Here is a 22500-nt window from a genome sequence, read left to right on the forward strand (position 1 = left end):
AAGGGTAGAGCCTCTATCCATGAGTCTCCCTTATCAGGAAACTCTATATTTTAATATTGTAAGGAAGGCTACACCAAATAGGCTGAGTGGGATATACAAATATATGTCTTTAATATCCCTAGTCCAACTGGCTTCATGCTAGATGGACTGTACTGTCATATGCTACTATGAAGGCAGCATAATGAATACACTACAATACATGATGTACAGTAGCCAGTAGATTGCATTATAGACTTACTACAAAAAGAAAACTTCAGTATCATTATACAGTAGTAATTTCTAACATACTTTGGGTACCCTTGTACGAGCATTCCGCTGGTACCGCTCATATATTGAATGAATAGTTTTCTTCAATATTCTGTTTGAGAATCAGTCATCCTGACCCCTCAGTATTAACAATATAAAGGGACAGGGAATTTGTACTTCTCTACCCCTAAGGGGTAAGAGCCCTTCTACTCGGAGTTACTTGATAGAGGAATCTCCCTATAGTTGATACCGAGGGGAGGTAACAGCATTTGATCACGGGGGTACATATGTATGTATCTCCTACTATCCCTTTATAGCTTACTATCCTAAGCTATTCTGTTGTAGATGACCTTTGCATGTTGATTATCAGGGAGATAATCCTTTGTATACTCATTTGGTTTGCCTTTCTTTACAGGAGGAACACCAGATACTTTGTGCTGCAGTCCTCTGCAAGGCCGAGTAAGTATTTTTACGGTCATAATACTTGCAGGTTTCGTGCCCCTTGAAATATTATTTCCAGATCCCTACATTATTGGAACCCACAGGTTTGCAATATATGTTGGACATTAATGTCCGAAGGTTTTAAAAATCCCAAGTCTCTGGAGACTAGGGATGCAGCTCAATACAAGTTACGCATCTGGATGAGAGGCTTCCCAAAAAATCTCTCCGGGACCCTTCCTACCTACTGATAGCATGCGTAAGCTACTATTTCCAAAAGCAAGCAAGGAAATAGTAGTGCCTCAGGAGCCAACTGCATCCCCTGACGGCCAGAAAACCTTTGGGATTGAGGGCAAGAAGTGCCCCAAGGTAGAAGAGAAAAATATTGTGTCGGAATTTCCTCTGCCTATGCCGGCTATAGAGCCATCGATGTCGACATCTTCGTCTTCTACTCCACTATTGGAAAAAAGGGTACAATTATGTATCCAACTGAAGAATCACATAGAGGGCTTTCGTAAACAAAACTAAAAACAGGAAGAAAAACACAAGATAGAGCCTCGCAAAGCTTCTCTTTTCGCTTCCCAGGGGTCAGTTAAAAGACCCATGGATCAAGACCTACCAACTTGCTCCAAAACTAATCCCTGGAGGTTTGCGGAGCAGATGCCGATTTTAAATTGCAATCTCTACAACTCAGAGAAAATGGGTGCTGTTCCTTTGGACAAAAATCCATTTTGGCCAAGCTTTGATGCTTTCCCTAATTGTTGGGTTCGACTGAAGTACGAACCAAATTCAAGGAAAGGAACAGAACCAAAGGAGGTCATGATCCTCGTCCATAATAAGGCACAGACTATCCTCTCAGGTAGTCTGAAAAAGGCGGGTTATTCAGAGTCGAAGGTATTCTCACTGAATAACAGACACCCTTCCTTTCTTGCTCCTTTTTCACTCTCATTCCCCTTTACGGGGAAGGCATTTATATCTGTTGCCAAAGCGATGGAGGCGGGTAAGCCATGTCTCACACTCGAAGAGTGCAAGCCTCTGTCACCAGCTTTTCCCGGACAGGAAAAGGATTGGAAAGAAGTCCATTTGACTTTTTCAATAGGAAAATTAGACGCGGATGTCGCAAGTCGACAATTCAAGGTATGTCTCCCTAAATTATCTGAGTTGCTCTTGCATAATGAACAAGAGACAAAGGAGAGACTTACGACCTCCCTTTCTCTACAAAACTACACAGAGTTGTGTTCAACCTACGAAAATACCCCAGACATGCTCATGGTCATAGCCAAAATGCATATGGCTACCTTAGTGAAGGACCTTTACACCTTTATGAAGGCTAGGAGAGCATGTAGAGAGTTTGTGTTCGCTGCTGCAACAGTGAAACACGAAACGAGGAAGCTAATATCTTCCATCATCTGGGGTAAAGACCTCTTCCCACACGAGGTAATTAAGAAAGTAATTAAGAACGCCACCATGGAGAACATAAGTCTTTTCCAAAAATGGGGCATCCTTTCAAAGAGAAAATCTTCCATGGTTGTGGGTCCCCAACCTAAAAAGAAGATTGAAAATGCTGGAAATATCCGGGCTGCTCAACAACATCCCACTATTCCAGTGGCCACGATGCCACAGGCAGATGGTCAAAAGTCTAAACCTACTGACTATTCGAAGCATGAAGACGCTTCTGCTAGGAGGAACATTCCTTCAGGATCGCAGGACCTTCGATCCTTCGGTCCAATGCCTATTCAAGATGTGCCCTTGATGGGAATCAGAAATGTCCCCACCATCATTTCCTTACTTTCTCCTACAATTCTAAATCCTCCTGGAGGAGTATACCTGAGAGCTATAGAGCATACAGGTGGTAAGAAAACTATAGCCCATTGAGTTCCAGGGAAGGCTGTTTTGTGTTCACGAGAAGGACTCAAGAAATCTCTGAGTCATTCTGAACTTGTCGCCATTCAACAAGTTCATAGAAAACAGCGAGTTCTGAATGTTAATCCTTCCGAATATATGGACCTTGTCCCGAGTAGGGGTGTTTGTAGTCTTGTCAGACATTTCCTCCTATCTGGAATTCAAGTTACAGATAGTAACATTCATCCTTGGAAAGATACGTGTCGGACTCACAGTCCTAAGTATCTTCATAGGATTGGCAAACTTAGTCATGTCAAAGTCAAGCCTAGAAAAGGTTCAGGCATTTATATACCTGAACGAGAGGCTGGGGTGGGCAGCACCCGAAGTGGCTGGCCAATGTGCATCCAAGGAAATGACCCGGTTCCCGGGACTTCACGGATGCAAGATAAGCTTCTAGAAGTCTCGACTTTCTCCAGCTCAAGGGTTTCAATGGCTGAAAAACCATTGAAGCCCACAGTCACATCAACTCTCCTTTCCCTTGGGAATATAAAAGGAACTCTCGAGGTCTGTCAAGAAACTCAGGTAATCAATCAGATTTCCAAGACGCCAACAGGGACAAGCGCTAAACTTTCCCCAGTTCACAATAGTGACAGGCCTAGTGTAAAGAGCACAGCGGAAAGATGCGTTAAGAGCCTGGAGAAAATACGCATCAAATGCTTGAAGAGTTAAAAAATGACTGATATCGGTCCCTCTTTAATTGCTTTTCTAACAAAAATTGAAGCACGAAAGTCCCAAGACTCTGCTAGTCCTATCATGAGTGGGGAAGCCCCCTCCATATAGATCAGACTTCCTACAACTGATCTGGAACACTGAAGCGATAATAAGACGTCAAAATTGAACGTCTCATACAGTCTAGGTGAAGTTATACATCCCTTTCTTAAAGGGATGGCACCTGCCAGCAGTTCATTTACAACTGATCCACAAGGTGACAGTGGATGCTCTATTTCAGTCCAAGCCGATAGAGTTGGAATGGTCCATGGACGCAGACCTATTCCCTCCCAGTTGGGAACAAGTCCCGGAACTGCAATTCGACCTCTTCGTCACTACCTCGATATGTAGCCCCATACGAGGATCCTCTAGTAAGGCCGATAGATGATGTGAAGAACTTGAAGATGAGGCTGGTCCTAGCTCTGATCCTAGGTTTATTTCCGATGGTTCAGAAATTAACTGCCTTCGTTTTATCACAGAAAACCCAAACCCTTCATTTCATGATTTTCTTACTCTAGCGGTTAGAAAAAGATTTGGGATCTCAAAAGACAATATAGAATTCTTAGAAGAATACAAGGCTAAGTCAACTAAAAGACAATATGATTCTTCCTGGAAAAAGTGGGTTGCGTTTGTGAGAGCAAAAGGACCGATAGAAATTTAAATGAACTTCTGACTGTCCTTCTTTGTCCACCTTCATAGCCAAGGTCTGGCGGCCAATATGATAAATACGTGCAAGTCAGCCTTGACTAGGCCTCTCCTATATGCTTTTCAAGTGGATCTGGCTGATGAAATCTTTAATAAGATTCCGAAGGCATGCGCTAGGCTTAGGCCCACAGTACCATCAAAGCCCATCTCTTGGTTTTTGGACAAGATCCTACATTATGCCTCATCTGTGAACAATGAAGATTGTTCTCTTAAGGATCTAACCCAAAAGGTTATCTTTATATGTGCTATAGCCTCTGGGGCTAAAGTTAGTGTAATAGTGGCCCTATCCAGAGATGAGGGTCACACTCATTTCATGGAAGTGGGAGAACTGAATCTCTTTCCTGGTCCATCCTTTCTCGCTAAAAAACGAGCTACCCACTAAGAGATGGGGTCCCTGGAAAATCTGCCCTCCAAAGGAAGATGTCTCTCTATGTCCTGTAGAGTGTCTTAAGGTCTATCTTCGTAGAACTTCAGACTTCATGGGAGGACAGCTCGTTAAAGGAGAAACTTCTGGATCAAAATTATCCATGAAACAACTAAGGGCGAAGCTCACGTAATTTATTCGTAGAGCGGATCCGGACACTACTCCCGCAGGTCATGATACGAGAAAGATTGCTTCATCACTGAACTTCTTTCAGTATATGGACTTTGAGCGTCTTCGTTCATACACAGGATGGAAATCATCCAGAGTGTTTTACAAACACTATGCAAAACAAGTGCATGAACTGAAATACTTTGGTGTGGCGGCAGGTAGTGTATTAAAACCTGCCCCCTAATTACTCTGGTAAACAGTTAATAGCTTGGGACCTCACATGTCTTCGCACATGTACTGGGTGAGAATCATCTAGAGTGTTCTACAAACACTACGCTAAGCAAGTCTATGTTCTGAAGCAGCATGTGGTGACGTTGGGTAGAATACTTAACCTGCTGTCTAATTCTACGATGAACAGCTAATTGACTGTGACTGTCAATTAAAGGGAGAAGCGGTCACCCTTCTTAGGTGTGACCTCTCTTGATTAAGTGTTACCATGGTGACACTAGCTCTGTTCAAAATCCCAGGTCTGGAACTATACAGATAGAACTAATGCCGGTGTACGTAGTACACACTGCAGATAGAAGTAACCAGTACAAGAATTATGAAGAGAAATTGTTTTATAAATTTTCTTCAGTCTGAGAGTGGCACTCATCATTTCTTCCCTTTAAGAAAGAAATATAGTCTTTGTACTCGTTACAGGTATAATCCCATTGTCATACTACATTCGTTTTACTAACCATCCCTTTTAGTCATTTATTAGGAATAAATGTCTATTAGAATGTAGTGTGTCTGCTTTCGCCAGACAATTGTATGTATACATACCAGAGTTCTTTGACTTACCAAAGTAAGTATTCTTCATATAATTGTATGCTCATAAATATAGATATAAGAGACACTGATGTTAATTCAGCAAATATACAACTAAGAGACTATTTGTATATTTAGTATATACTTATGTTTGGTCATACAATATATTTTAACCTCGAGACCCCTTTTCTACTGTCTAGATGACTCATCCCTGTAGAAGGCAGGAGCCACTAACATTGTTTATCATTAGTGATGATGACGAATAACGGTGATGTCACTTGTCTCAATTGGTCCCCATGAGCATAGAAAAGGTTGCTATAAGGTTGAGGCACTGATGAAAATCCACAGATACACTAATGCTCTGGTATGCTTCCATCAGCACGACAGGGCTTGAGCCCAAAATACGGATTTTGAGTGAAGCGAAAAATCTATTTTTGAGTGAGATAGCCATGTCGTCCTGATGGACCCACCCATCTCTTCTAAAAAGAAAAGATCTTCACATTATCCCCTCCCCGTGGTACTGTATCTGTAACACTATGCTCAATGCTACAAGGAATGTCCGCCATCGTGGGAATGGCGCTGTTATCATACTCAATAGTAGTACGAGAACGGGGTAGCCTTGATACGCCTCCCTTTTATTTTGCCACACTTCCTCGAAGTGTAAACGCTATTAGGGGTGCAGATTGCTATCGGGCGTGTCAAGAATACGTCCCTGATATTATGCGATATCCTTGAGAGAAAATTTAAGGATATTCGCGCCAGGAGTTAGAATTCTGGATACCTAAAGGTAAAATTCTCTGGGAATATCACTGTAGTACATATATCCCTTAGGAAGCTACTTTAAGGAACATCCATCAGGACGATATGGCTATCTCACCCAAAAATAAATTTTTCGCTTCGCTCAAAATCCGTTATATATACTGTATTCCAGATACTGCTCTTCAGATCCATTCTCAATATGCATAACCTACTTCATGACCCTTGGATACGATGAAGGTACTTGGTGCAGACACCTCACATGATATAGAATCATCAGAAAACTATTTAACTTACAGTGAAAACACATTGTTTGATCAACACCGGAGCACCACCCAGTTCTGGATGATATTTATCAAATCTCCCCATGTATTTTTGAGATGTGGCCGTGCCTACAGAACTGGCCTGAGTTTATCATATGATAAACACACGAATATCACACAGTTCAAGATAATATATCAAATGTCAATGTCTTTTTGAAATTTAGCCATGCCTGAAAAATGACTTGGATTTATCTATGTTTCACTTGAAGAGGGAAGATGTCCCAAAATTCCTTCAGTCCTACCGTGTCAGGATAGACAACGAGAACATAACTAAAATCACCACACACATAGATCTTACTATGAACGCTTTCAATATCATGTAGTAACTAGAAATTAAGTATATGAGGAAATCAAGAATGATCTTCTAGTATCTCTAAAAGGCAAAATGTGCAAGCAAGAGTTCACAAAATAACGTCACGGAGACTGTCGTAGGTCGAAAAACCCTATTCCAAGAAGGAAGGTAAAAAAAAAATTGCCACTGCTGTAGTGAAGACTCAAGTCAAAGCTAACAACCAAGAGTTATGTTTAGGTACGTAGGACACTGGATTTGTGTTGACATATATTTTACATCAGTATCATGGATAAGATTAACATGTCTAAGATTCTGTCCAAACCTTTAACATCTATTCCTCTTTTGATGGCGCATGCAAAAGGACCTATGAATAAAAGCGAAAGGTAAAAATTGATACACAAACTCAAGGAATTTCGCTATAGTATTCCATTGACATATACTGATGTCACTCTTGTTGGCCAACATTCTTAGGGTTGTGGTGGCCGTTATGGTAACGTCTCTGACTGATGAACATCACACTAGGGTTTGAGTCCCGCTCAAACTCTTTAGTTCCTATGGTCATGGCACCCTCACCATTCTTGTGAGTTAAGGATGGGGGAATTGGGTGAGCCTCTAGGTCTATCTGCTGAGTCATCTGCAGCCATGGCCTGAATCTCCTTGGTCATAAGTCGGGTTTAGGGGGGTCATGGTCGCTGATTATACGTATATATTGTCTGTCTCTTGCGCATAGTCCTGCTTGATAGGACAATGTTTTTGTCCCTTGCCTCTGCCATTCATGAGTTTCGTGTAAAACCTTTAAACCCTTTAAGCCTACTGCACAACATCCCACATACAGACGGTAAAATATTGCTCTCTCTCATTCAGACTGCATAAAGGATATCATGCAAAAAGCAAGCAGAACGTGTCACACGTGGTCAGAATGAGATGGCTTTTACCATAACTGATCAAGACCAGATGCCACCTAGAGAATGACACTAAACATTACGTTCGTCAGATTTTTGTCATGAGAATGACAAAACGAATCTAATGCTGATATTCATGTTGGTTAGGAAGCGCTTCTGACTCTCGGTACAACTTGCTACAAGTTCGCAGAACATGATGGAAAAGTTACAAATGAAGAAATCTATCATCTACAGTTTCAACACGAAGAAGCAGAAGCATGACTCATATTCCATTTGCCAAAAGTATTGGAAATATCTGCAGACAAAAACATTGTTGTCATAAGCTATGGCACTATTGTCCTTGTCTTCCTTTTGTTCCACATGACAAATGCAGTTGGGAAACCCAGTGTGTGTTAAGATACTAGACTCAGCATCAATTTGCACTAATGAAAAAATATGACAAGTTTTGCTATGAATTTGCCAAACTTGGGGTTGATAACTAAATTACCCGGTATGGAAAACCAAAAGCTAGATCTCCTTTCTGGCAACAGAACTATAAAAAAAAATATATATATATGCTAAAATAACCAGACTGACTATATAAAAAGTTCAAATGACTCATTAATACTAATATGCTATGTTACAAAATATTTTATTGAATCGCATTCATGAACCATAATGTATGCCACATTATTTTGAATTAGCAAATAATATATGTAATTGTGGTTTTGTGGTGAATGAATCCATGATAACTGTAACCAAATGAACATCTATTTACAGCCATTTTTGCCATTTATATCAAAGTTAAATTTCGTAAATCAATGTATCATTTTAGATTTGACGCAAACTAACAAAAATGCCACAATGATACATTATATATTTGATTGTGAAGGAAATATAATGTTCACTCCAACTATATGAAATGATAATAGCCGAAAATAAAAAAAGTTAACTTGATTTTCAATAATTCTTTTAGATTATTATAACATAAAAATAGAAATATTGCATTGGATTCGTTAATTTCCTTTTGATAATTGGGTTCTGTATATATGAGTTAACAATTGATAAATTGCATTAACTCATTATATCTTATATTATGTAGTAACCCAACATCTTGTACATACAAACATACTACTATATCATTTTAAGGGTTACTTACTAGAAAAAGTTTTTTTGAAAAATCCACGAGGCAAATTTTGGTAAGAAATGACAATATCAGAAAACACATTTTTCACCTATTCTCGATTGGTCAGTCACTTGCCCAGCAGGTTGCTACAAGGCTATCCACACAGGTCAATGTACTCTGCCCGTCTCAGAGATAAAGCATCACTCGGCTATGGTCTGTCTCTCGTACCTCACAGGCTATACAGTAATTTGTCATAAGATTTTGGCTAATTAACAAATTCCAAACATTATAGCCTCGAAAGCATAACTAAAACCCCCTCAGCTCTGGGTCTAAGGGAGGAGAACCTGGTAGAGAGTACACCAATTCAGGATCCTCCCCAATAGTTTTTGCAGTGCACAGATGTGTCTCATCAGGGATTTGGTGCCCAATTGGGAAAGGAACAGATCTCGGAGACATGGTCAGAAGAAGACAAGAGCTTCCACAAAAACTTCCTGAAAATGAAAGCGGTACAACTAGCATTGCCCCACTTTGCAAAGATTCTGAAACTTCACTCAGTGGTATTGAAGAATGACAACTGGACTGTAGGGTCATACATCTTCAAGCAAGGAGCCGTAGCCTCTCTCTTGCTATGGAATCCAGCAAAAGAGATCCTCAAATGGACACAGTTAGGGGCATCTCTCCCTCGGCAAGGTTTATCTCCAGGAAGAGAAACGTCATTACAGACAATTGGAACCATCAGGGATGACTGTGTTCAAATGGTCTTTGCTTCCTGTCGTGGCAAAGAGACTTGTGACCTTGTGGGATTCTCTGTCTCTGGACATGTTTACCTCCCACCTGACTTAAAAATTCCCTGTGTGATGCTAGCCAGTCCCAGACCAATCAGCAGTGATGGAAAATCCATTTCAACACCCGTCGGACAGTCTAGACTTTTACAACTTTCAACTGTTCTGTATGATTCACCAGACTTTGAGCTGAATCAAAACATCAAAAGGAGTCACAGGAATGCCAGTGCCCCCAAGGTGACCAGTAGCAGAGTGGTATTCAGATCTGCTGGACCTTGTCACGGAAATCCCGAGAGTACTTCTAAAATGGCAAATCACATGTAAGAACAAAAAGGTTTTTAGGGGCATAAAAGCATATAGAAATTTCAATCAAACTTGAAGCCCTCACTAAAAATCTCCCAAATGCAAGATATAATGCCTTGTGTTGGTTGACTGATATATGATGATATATTGCAGATATTAATATCAGAAGACAATTGATTTTCATATCACTTCACCCTGGTAAAGCTATTAGAATTGGAACAGAAGGCCCTGCCTCATACGAGCCAGGTACACTGTTCACAAATAATTTACTTTGACCTCTTCATACTACCATGGTAATTGCTTCTTGGGGCGAAGGGCAGACTTACTACTCCACAGAGACCTACTCTTTCTCTGACGTAAGAAAGCATGCCTATTAAGTGACTCATAATTTTGTATCCACATAGGAATAACCTACAAATTTGGTATATTTTGTATTTTTCTAGATATAGAAACCTGCATCATTTACCAAAGGTCCCGTGTCAGCCACCTATCAAATCTTTAACTAGAAGAGTGATGCGACTAGATGCTTGGAACAACCATAAACCACCATACTGACTACCTGCAGAGCAGCATAGTATGACACAATATACATTTTTTTCATGCCTGGCCACATGAAACAAACCAGAAGTAACCCCTCTAAACTACTCAGGTTTTTATAGCTAGGAAACATACAAATTGTATGCTTATCTTTGTTTTAAGTTTGGTCTCATATCTTGGAGAAACACCCAGTTTCTGTCCTAAGTAAGTATATTCCTTAACAACCTTCAGATATTCGTCCATAACACTTATTTTCTTCTCTCTGTATTTTTATTGAGCAATATCTTACCTATACTCCTATTCCTTTTCAGTCCAATATTTCTGTTCTATCTATTCGAAAATCTATCATATTTTGTAACTCCTCTCATGACTCACTAAACAGACCTATGTCACCTGCAAATGTCAAGTTGCTAAGTTACTTTTACTTTACTTGCCTTTAGGGCTGATTTTCTGGCCCCATAGAGCCGGGAAGATCTACTCTCTACAGGACTTACACAGTCATTTTAGCATATTCATTCCACGGTATTCCATATTCTACACCGCATATTGGTCAATGTTTTGTCAAATCCACACTATCGAAGCACTTAGAGGACAAGACATCCTTAATATCTTCCGTCTTTAAGATGTCTAGTGCGAGCTTATTGTATAGTCTTGTGGCAGCTTATTTGAAGGCCCTAGAGCCTACATTAAACATATATCTAGTTTCCAATAACTTTAAATCATCTGAAACTATTCTCGTATCACTACGATTAATTTTCTTCACAATATGTAAATATTCTCTTAGGCCTTTTGGATGTCCGTTTATGATAAGTTGGTGGGTTTTTACACATATTTTAAACTCAACTCTAATTTTAATGGGCAGCCACTGCAAATCAATCAGTGTAGGGGTGATGCTTTCTTTGGGTGGGACACCTTTTACTAGTTCCCCTTTAATATTGATTTCTACAGTTCCCCAATCTATATTTTCAAAAACTTTTTCTAGGCATACTGTGAATAATATATGAGGAATGGGGTATCCTGTCTATCACCTTTCTCAATTGGGATTTTCTCACTAGTCATATCTCTGTATAGTTTTATGAATACTGTACTTCCTCCAAGTAAGGTGTATAGAGGAATCTTACAGAGATTTGATGTCAAGTTCAGCAATTTTATCACTATGATATCTCCTCCATGTACTATTGAATCAATTGTTTTCATAATGCATTGCCTCTTTTCTTAACTTTTAATAATTTATTTATTTCTACTGTTATGTTTGGTACCGGCTTTGGTGTTTTATTATTTCTAATGGCTAAATTACTTCTTATATCACTATTTTATAGAATTTGATCAATCCTCTGCTATTTTCATCTCTCTATCTTTTGTGTTGGCATTCAGATTTTCAGTTTTTAAGCCAAACATCTCATGGTACCCTGTTCAAAATCTTCGTTTCTTTCTTTATCGTTTCCTCAATTTTGGTCTGATTATTTTTGTCTTCAGATTTTAATTTTTTCAATGTTTTGGATAGGGCTGCTAATTCTATATCATCTCTCGGATTTTACCCTCATTTTGATTTTTCTGTTTTCTTTTATTCGGTATTTGGTCTTTTTTCATAGTTTTCCTTGATCTTGTTTAGAAACATGTCCATCGATATCTTGTGCTGATTCGATAGTTTTTATTACTCTTCATATCTTCTTTACTTGCTTCTATTTCATCATGTAGGTAGGAGTGCTAATTTTTTATTGGTAAAAGGATTATACCATACTTTTCTTACTGTAAGAGTGTTTATTGTATTATACGAATTTTTATTTTTCATCTTAAAATTTGTCCTTCTCATTCTTTCCTTAGATATAGACAAATTTTGTTTCTCACTATCCCATTGTCGCTTGACTTTAACTTGTTTAACTCTGTTACATCTTTAACTAAATTAACTCTTTTGCTAGGAAGAATATCTATATCATGTTTCTTTTGTCCATTTGGGCTCCTCTATGTCCTTTTTTCCATGTTTATCTTTGAAAAAAAAAAAAGTTTAAGATTATTTCTTTCTACAAATCCTACAAGCATGTCTCCTATGTCTTTTCTTGTGCCTACTCCAATTTTACTTACTTGTGATTCTCCTCTTCCTTTGACCTACTTCTTTAGCTATAAAATCACGCAAAGCAAATTCATAGATATGTAGAGATCTTCATTAAAAGTTTATATTTCTTCCTCTGTTTGGGATTTTGGTGCATATATTTGAATGATCTTTAGTCTATACGCTTTATTTAGTTTGATAATTACTCCTTCAATTGTATCATTAGTACTACAAAATTCTTGTATGGTGCCTGCAAGATTATTATTAATAAGAAAACCCACGTCATTTTCTTTGTTTCTTTCATGATCTCTGATGCAAAATGCATGGCCATATTTTAACTCTATAAAGGATTACCAAGTTCTTTTAATTATGCTTAATCCTATTAAATTCTACTTTTTCACTTTAATTAAGCTTTTCTAGTAACACACCGAGATCTTCTTCCCTACACAGGATCCTGACATTGTATGTTTTACGGTTCAGTTTTCAATTGAGGCTGGTTCTACTTTGGATTTTTTTTTTTTTTTTGGCAACCATTGCTTTGGGACGTAATTGGCCAATTGGAACTGAATGAGAGAAGGGATGTGTTATTCATATGTAGAATCTTGCAAGATTTCTTGCAACGTTAGTCAATGCAGATTTGTGATGTCGGTAGATTTTGGTTTAAATACACATAATAACCAACCTGGTATATAAGTATACATCATACTTTATATTTACATGAAGCCATTCCTATTTATCTAGTTAACATTTTATTTCCCTAGGTAATGGATGAGAGATGGGAGGAGGAAGCTAAGGAGTTTGGAGCTGTCAACATTACGGGTTTCAGGATTGTGGATATGTCTAGTAAATACGTGAAGTCTTTCATATCTTCATGGTCTTCTCTTAATTCGGAAGTGTATACAGGTGCAGGAACTAAATATATATCAGTAAGTGATACTATTGGCTTTTCTATATAATTCCTTTTCGTAAACAAGTTAAAACCTAATTATAGTTTAGTTTTAGGGTGTAGGCCTATTGTCTTCTCTAAAATTTCTTGAGATCTTGTGGGTGGTATGTTGCGACGGTCACCATCCAACTCAATGTTTCGGTATTTCTGGCCGTTGGTTAATTGAACAATCTGCGGAGGATACACCTCTGAAGGAGGAACAGGGGGGTTGGGGGGGGAGACATCTCCTATCTTGACATATATTTCTATTATTACTGATTTTGCTTCACCTACATATTGCCTCACTGATGTTTACAACCGTTATTCACACCACCTGTCATTCTCGTCATTGCCGTACCATAACATTTGTAAATTATTTCTGCCTTTTTAAATTCGATTACATGGATTTTCTCTCAAGTTTGGTGAGCTATGATTCTGTGGTAAATCCCTTTTCTACAAACTGTAATAGGTCCCCTATATCTCTCATAAACCAGCATCCGCTCTCCCGATATAACATTCCTCACAATCCTTATATGGAATTACATATACCCCTATCTCAACATCATCTTTACCAGGGTTGTTGTTTATCAGTTTCTTCTTTAAAGTTTTCCTATACTGAAAAGCGATGTTATATCCCGGTTTGTATTTATACATATCATTAAAGGAATTAGCGATTTCTTTAGTTGATCATACTTATCATTTGTGTCCAAGGGATTAAAATATTTCTTCTTAGCTTCTGTGAGATAATTGTTTATAAGATATTCTGCGTAACGGAGATGCCGTAGGCTGCTTTATAAAAACTCAATCTTTCTATCAATATAAATAGGGTAACATAGATGATATACACGGAGCAGCAGATTTGTTAAAACACTTAATTCAACTTTAGTATGATAATATGAAAAGAAATGAATATATGGATTGGAATGTGTGCTCTTTTTGAAATCAAGGAATTTAAATAACCTACTCACGTTTTCTCGATGAACTATAAAATCAAGAAAAGGTATAAATTTTCTGTTTTTCTATCATGAGTAAATTATTTATGGAGTATATAAACACCCAGTATATAAAAAAAAAAGTAATTATCTAAAAGCCTCTTCATTTTGTTTGTATACAATAAGAATATCATCCACATACCATACCCAAGTTTCTTGTTTTATTTCTCAGGGTAACATGTTAACATACAGTTTGAAAAAAAAATCTACACTTATGTTATCCAGAACCGGGGAAAGAAAAGAATCCATTGAGAATCCCATCTTTTGGTGATTAAGTGAACCTTCAATTTCAAAAATAGTAGATTCTCCACATTATCTACTTAGTTCGCAGAGTTGATGTAAGGGCAATGATGATTTGGAAAAAGAAAAAAAAAAAAAAAAAAAAAAAAGTCATCTAAAGCAAGTTTAGTGGGGTTTTCCAGCACTAAGTCCTGAGTTACATTTGTAAACAAACAGACTGTACATACAACCTACGTGTGCCTTTTCCTTAATCTTCCCTATAAAATCAGAGGTGGTACCCATCAACTCGCCAAGAAACTCAGCCAGCCAGTACGTAAATCAGTCTGCGGGGTATTACAGCTAGCTACTAAAGGTCTTAGCGAGATGTCTACTTTATGTATTTTCGGTGTACCATAGAAATAAATAAATGCAGGTAACCTTCTGGGTAGTTAACTATAGTTTGCTGATGAAGACCTTGATGTGTCCATGAATTAATTCAGTGTCTTTGAAGTTGAAGCTATCAATAAAAACATAGAAGGAAAGCCTCTGGTTTTGATGGGAGATTTCCTTAAATGATACTGGCTGAACATGAATGACCCAAGAACATTTAAAAGATTATAATGAATAGACAATGTCTTCGGGACGTACAAAAATCAAAGATAGCGTATTTCCCAATAAACTGTCCTCCGGATAGTTTTCAGTATGACAGGAAAAATACATCCAGGTTTTTCCATTTATCATCTTTTGTCGATACGTTTTTCGAATCTATCCGTAACCCTTCTTCAGAACTACATTGAATGATGGAATTACACTATGATATAAAGGATATGGTGGTGAAAATCTTTATACAATATATTTGGAAAAACACCGAAACTGATAAGCGAAAATCGATAAATGAAAGCTTTAGATTCTTTGAAACACGAAGAAGAAAATACAAGATTATTTTTATTAGCATACATATTATACAGAATTTCATGAAACTTTCAATTCCCTATTTGGCAGCCAGATTGACGTTGGTTCTTCAATAACGTCATCTCTTGTCTAAAGCAGGCTGATTTACGCTTCCTCGGAAATTGATTTTGTTATCTGCATGGATTTCTGAATTTATTCCATTTTGAGCGGTGCCTTTCATTATGACTAATTGTGGTCTCGATGATCTTATATTTTCTCAGCAATGCTTTAGTTTCTGCACTTCTATCCATGCAGTTTTTTCTTCTTTCTCCGATGCAGCTCAAGATTCCAAGGTTGCAATGGGGTTTGATGTAGCTTCATAAGACGTGAAGCTTCCTCGCTATCTCCGAAATTCCATATCAAAGGCTATGTGGGTCTCTTATTCCAATTCATGTGGAATCGCATCACTCTCCACAACAGGTTGAAGTCTCTAGGCTAAAGTATTTTCTCCTCGGTTTAGCATCATCTTTGCTTCAATCTAGGTTATCTATGGCTTGCCACTTCCAAATACTGACGCTTAACAATTAGGATATGAATTTCTTTAGACTGGCATATCAAATCCGTGCTTTGTCAAGACAAATATACATCGAAAATGTGCAAGTTGTAGTAAAATTTACTGTATCTAGTCTCGTAGGTATGCCGTCCAGAAATATATTAGCTTTCAGTTCACTGAAGCAATAAAAAAAAAAAAAATTATTTTACACAATGGCGTATTTTTTTTTTCTTTTTTTTTTAAATCAATTGGGAATTGTTATAGCTATTCTTTTTTTTAGGTGTGTCAGAGGAAAATGTTGACTTACGTTGCTAATAAAGTTAACTTATGGCATAGTTCATAATATTGTATTCTTCTTCTTCTTCTTCTTCTTCTTCTTCTTCTTCTTCTTCTTCTTCTTCTTCTTCTTCTTCTTCTTAAGTTTTTATAGTCATGTGTGAATTGTCTGATTTCATGTTGATACTGTTATTGAAATGTATCATCTTGATTGTTTATTCTTTTTTTGTCATTTATCTATTTCCCTGTTTCCTTTTCTCACAAGGGCTATTTTTCTCTCCTGGAACAATTGAGCTAATAAAATCTAACTTTTCCAACTACGGTTACAGCCTAACTAGTAATAATAATAATAATAATAATAATAATAATAATAATAATAATAATAATAATAATAATAATAATAATAATAATAATAATAATAAATAATAATAATAATAATAATTCCATGCATTGCTTTCTTGTTAAGTTATCAAAATGCCTATTATTTTCCTATAATATTGTGTCAGGAAATCAATAATTTACTTTTCTGGAACGCTCATAATGAAGAAATGTGTAGACTGACCATTAGAATATTGTCCTTTTAATCTCATACATTTCAGGTCATAAGAAAAAAGTGCACATGGATTATTTAATCTAAACTAAGTATTAGTTGATTGACTGAATGAGGAATGGTGTATTTAACAATCATTCCGTTATGTTTTTTTTTTTTTTTTTTTTTTTTTTTTTTTTTTTTTTTTTGCTTTTAAGTAGAGATAACTTTCCTTAGGTATATGCTTAAGTTGTGCACTTTTGACATACAATAGACTATGTTCAACGTGTATGTAACCTATTACATTTTAATTCAGTGGTCTAGTTAAAAACTACAACTTTTCTTGAATGTTGGTTTAACTATTTTATAGTTTAATGTGTTTGTCCTGTTTACCTTGTATAATAATTCATTCAATCTGTCTGGTATACACACATTGATGTTAGATTTTTCAAAATATAATTATGATTTTCTCGGGAAATTCGTATCCTACTATTGAAAAAAAAATCTGAAATTACCTAATAAATTGTCACAGCTCCCGATTTCATTTATTGGTAACCTTTACAATTAACTGCAGAGATGAATAAACTGCCTAATGTTAAATCTACTAAAACAAGGGAACAAACCATGTTTCTTTCCAAACGTAAAAAACACATTTGTTATTATTATTATTATTAGTATTATTATTATTATTATTATTATTATTATTATTATTATTATTATTATTATTATTATTATTATTATTATTATTATTATTTTTATTATTATTATTATTATTATCATTATTCCTCAATATCGGGGTGACACAATACTTAAAGCATATGTATAAAAACTACCTCCGGCTTAACCTTCTTCTATTTCTTCAACGGTGACTCCTATTGCTTTACAAGCAGTCTTAGAAACCTTGAGTAGCATGGAGTCTAAATTTCATAAGGAGAGTGACTTTAGACCCAAAGCTTGGTATTTCAGGATTTAAGATTATTGCATTTTTGGCTAAGAGAAGCTGTGTGTTTCATGTTTCATTTAGTTTAAGAAAATAGTTTCATAGTAAAAAAAAAAGGGCTCTTTTAAATTACTATGAAAGTGTTTCCAGTTCATGTAGCCCACCTTTTTCCGGAATGAGTACCTGAATATAAACAGTTTCCTAACAAAATATACGAAAAAGCTATTCGTTTTTGCCTCCCATATAATATCACAATTTTTTCTGATGTTCTCAGGAATGAATTATCTTTTCTTTATGGAACTCATAAATAAAAGTTTGCTGCATTTCTCCTTTAGGTATGTTATTATTTCTTTGCCAGGTCGATCATATAGTGAAATTTTTATGTAGTTATCATGTTGAAAGATGCAGAAAGTGTCAACGATAACAAATAATTATGTCAAAAGCATAAAACATCGGGGTAAAAATAGACAGACGAGAATATATTATGGTAGCCAGCCTTGCTGATGTGTACACATTTGGTACATGTTGCCCTTATACTTGTTTGCTGGAAGGGGCATTTTTGTACTTGAGGAAAGGGGCTTTCCGCTGTTAAGTGAATAACCATGAAATATGAGATTATGTCCTTAATTCTGGATAGGGTTCACGTTTTCACTGATTTAATAAGGTGAGTGCAGGTCTATAGTAGGTCGTCTCGAGCTATGAAAAATATTTCTGAAAAAAGAATCTATTTTTTTTTAAATTACAAAATAATCATATATACATATAAACAAAATCAATTTTAAAAGATATGGGGAACAATTTGGGACAACCAGCAATGTGGTTCGACCCCTACCTATCATAATCTGGAATAAGAAGAAAAGAAGTAAAGTTATAGATACGGACGGAACAACACTTACAACAGAAAAAAATAAAAAATAAAAATCCCAGCAGTAAATACTGAGCAATCACTGAACTTGACCTTTATTTCAACGCCAAACAAATCGAACAATCAGTTAGACTCCTTCCTCCCACACTTCAAACCGGGAAGTTAAGGAAGCACAGGAATGGTTTATTTAAAAAGGAAGCAAAGTATCATTATTTGAATACACTCTTTACTACAGAAAAAAAAAAAAAACTTTTCCCGTATTGATTATTAACTGGTTTACTTCGTTGAATATTATTTCTTAGGAACAGGGATAATCTTAAGAAATCTAATGGTTTTTGCTCCTACGTTCGCTCGCAAAAATAGACAGAAAATATAGAGCTGCTATCTACTGGCAAACGGAACATGTGCACGATTACCCCATTGATTATCATTTCTTAGTTAATTATTCCAGGAATGTTTTTTTTTTTTTTTTTTTTTTTTTTGTTTTTTTTTTTTTTTTTGAGAAATCTAAGGGTTTTTGCTACGTCGTGAGCTCACTTCGCTCGCGGAAGAAGAAATACATGAAACTCTTGTGTACAGGCAAGCAATACATGCTGAGTTATGAGCGCTCTCCGCCATTAGTTATTAATTTTTTGGAAAATTTTCAGGGATAATTCTAAACCTTGACAATGATTTATTCGTCACAAGTCACAGTCACTTAAATTCAATATGAAAAAAAAAAAATAACAATAATAATGGATAACCTTATGATTGGTACTTCGTTGTTTGGGGATTACCAGGTCTTCGAGTAATTGCTGTTGTATCAGAGGTGATGAAAAAAAAGAAGTGACGTACCAACGTCTTCTTTCGTATAAGAAGGGAACAAATGGAGGTGGCCAGAGGATAAAAAGACATAATAAGGGTGTTGGGTACATAACCGCAAAATGTAAACTTCCGTATGTAAGGATGTGATCAGTAAGTAGTTAGTCAAGAAAATTAGGCCAGTAAACCTGTCCAGAGCAAGTATTCGTTGTATGAAAATTGAAGGTAATACGGCAATCACAGCAAAAAAAAAAAAAAAAAAAAAAAAAAAAACTAAAGCAGGATGGTTCAAATTTGTGAAAATATATATCATATAGTACGTCAGAATCAGCCAAGATATAAACGATGAATTATTAAGTTAAAGTGAAGGAAAGAATATTATTTCATGGAAATACATTGAAAGGGACGTAATGACTGAAAACGAACGTTGTAACAAGTTTAAACATAAGAAAATTACAAATATACACGTGGGTATTGCATCAGTGAATACATACAAATGGTATTAGGAAGGTCAAGTCTCGTGGATTACTTTAATGACGAGAAAAAAAGAAAAAAAAATATGGACATACTGGTATTGTATCTACATATACATACATCTGGTATTAGAATGGTCAAGTCTGGTAGAGTGCTTGAATGTAACTGGTAAAAATGAAGAGGTCTTATACGAGAACGAGTAATTCTATTGTTCGAAAAAAAGGGGGAGTGATTTATGCACAGAAGATATAATCCAGAAAAGGAGCAAGTACATACAAACGAACGAGAGAGAAAACAACTATCTAATAGAACATCAACAAACAAACGCAAAATTATACCTGTATTATAGGATATAGATAATTGATATGGATTTATTTTATGTCCCAAAAAAGGTTTGTTTAACCATTATTACCATTTTCCCCCTATGTTCTCACCACCTAAAATCTTAGGTTCCCTGGGGTGTTCCCCACTATCCACTGATATATATATATATATATATATATATATATATATATATATATATATATATATATATATATATATATATATATATATATATATATATACATATATATATATATATATATATATATATATATATATATATATATATATATATATATACGCAAAAAAAACAGGGAAAATGAAAATATGAAATATAAGATTAAGTCCTGACTAGTTTCGTGATACTTCTACAGAGAGGTTTCTTTACATTTTATAGGTACAATGAACGTACGGACATACACATAGAGCCTTATAAAACAATGTTGCTCCCATACCAGCTACCTGACCTGTCATCAGGTGTTTACTGGGTGGAGATCAAACCTCATTAGACAGCTGCTAAAACGGGTAATTTTTTGATGAACGGTAAATTCTTGAAATGACTTTCAATACAATTTCTTTATATCAATAAAGGTAGCCTTATCCATATAAATACATAAGCAAGATTAAATGTATGTATAAAACACATCTATATATAGAAATATATACATAGACATATATACATATACACAGACAAGCATTCATATACACATGCTTAATATATACATAGAAATATCTATACTAGTACACATACAGGTATACTGACGCACACATACACTTACATATACATATTTTTACACATGATTAACATGTATATATAGTTATGCACATATAACCTAATTACCATAAATATACAATTATGTGTATATCAGTACTTATATCTAACATAACAATATAGTGCCAACGTACCTATGTATAATATATGAAATAATTATACCCATCAGTGTATGGTAGCTTGGGTGTAAATATTAATTTTACAGTAACGTTAATCATTCGCAATACACTCAGTTATACATTAAGTGGTTAAAGTTTTCTTTTTATATAGCTTACAAATCTCTTTACATATAAAGACGCCAAGTTTATACATTCCATGTCCCATATTCAAGTTGTTTTCGAAGGTTTCTTTTATGAAACTGGACTCTATGATGTTTCATTCCAATAAGTTATTTGAATGAACCAATTTCTTTGCACATGACCAATTAATAGTGAGATTTTTATCTCTAACGTGGGCATTATTATCTTGAGAATATCTGACAATTTTCTTAAGTTGTTCAATTCTGAGAGATGAACAAGCAGGATTTCTAAAAGGTAGAAGGTGCACTGACGAGATGTTTGTTTTGAGTCCTGCTGTACAACAATCCGTAGAATATAAAAATCCACTTTTGATGGCATTTCTGGACTGTGTGCCTGCCAATTTCGTAGAGAACCCTGCTTTATCATAGAATTCCTCTGAAATATGAGAATTTGATTAGGTCTGTTAATGGGCATAGCAAATGAATTTCCAGTGAACAGAGGAGTTCCCCGAGGAAATGTGTTGTCACATATGTTGATTATCCTCCTTGTGGAATTTGTAATGCGTAAAACAGTCGGGGATGGTGGTGAAGGGCTATATTACATTAGTGGTACGATATTACCAAACATAGAGTATGCTGCTGATGCTGTCCTTATTAGTGGAACACCTCAGGAAATTAAAAACTTGCTTGCCAGAACGCATGAAATATCACATAATGTTGCGGTCAAGATAAATAGAAGAAAGACGGAGATGAGGACAATGTAATATGCAATGGAAGAGGAAATATCATTGGAAGGAGAAAGGATTAAATAGGTGGAATAGTTAAGGTATTTAGGAACTATGATCCTCAATACAGCGTCTTTAGAATTATATTTTAGTGAAAGATTAAAAAAAAAAATCAGACAATAGCTAAGTTTAGTAAAATTTGGAAATCAAATCGCCTGAAATTACATATAAATATCACAGTATACATGATATTAGTGAGAGCGGTGTTTCTTTATGGACATAAGTCATTGTATAACAATGAAACAATAACCAATAGATTTTGTAGATTTGAAAACAATGTCTCAGAAGGATATTGGTAGTTAAAGGGTAGGAGAGCGTTATAAATGGAACTATAACAGAGATTAATCGAGTGCCATATCCGGCTGACTTCATGATGAGGAGTATAAGGAGACGTTCAGCTGGGCTTCACAAGGCGCTGGAAGAGTGGAAGACAGAAACCTACTTGGCCAAGGACTATGAAGCGTGTAGTAAGAGATGATGAATCTAGGAGTATTTGATTGAAAGCTCAAACTAGAGAAAACTGGC

At 35.9% G+C, this 22500-nt stretch overlaps 1 protein-coding gene across 1 annotated transcript in view; it reads left to right on the top strand.

The window, feature by feature from the left end:
* LOC137644477 (glutamate receptor 1-like) overlaps positions 1-22500 on the top strand; it is a 1072045-nt gene that overhangs the window by 742355 nt on the left and 307190 nt on the right. Inside the window, exon 7 of the mRNA XM_068377451.1 lies at positions 13153-13317. Within this exon, the coding sequence (XP_068233552.1) occupies positions 13153-13317 (165 nt within the window). The remainder of the gene's footprint in view (positions 1-13152; positions 13318-22500) is intronic.

The sequence above is a fragment of the Palaemon carinicauda genome, chromosome 7 (genome assembly GCF_036898095.1).
Source record: "Palaemon carinicauda isolate YSFRI2023 chromosome 7, ASM3689809v2, whole genome shotgun sequence".
NCBI lineage: Eukaryota > Metazoa > Arthropoda > Malacostraca > Decapoda > Palaemonidae > Palaemon > Palaemon carinicauda.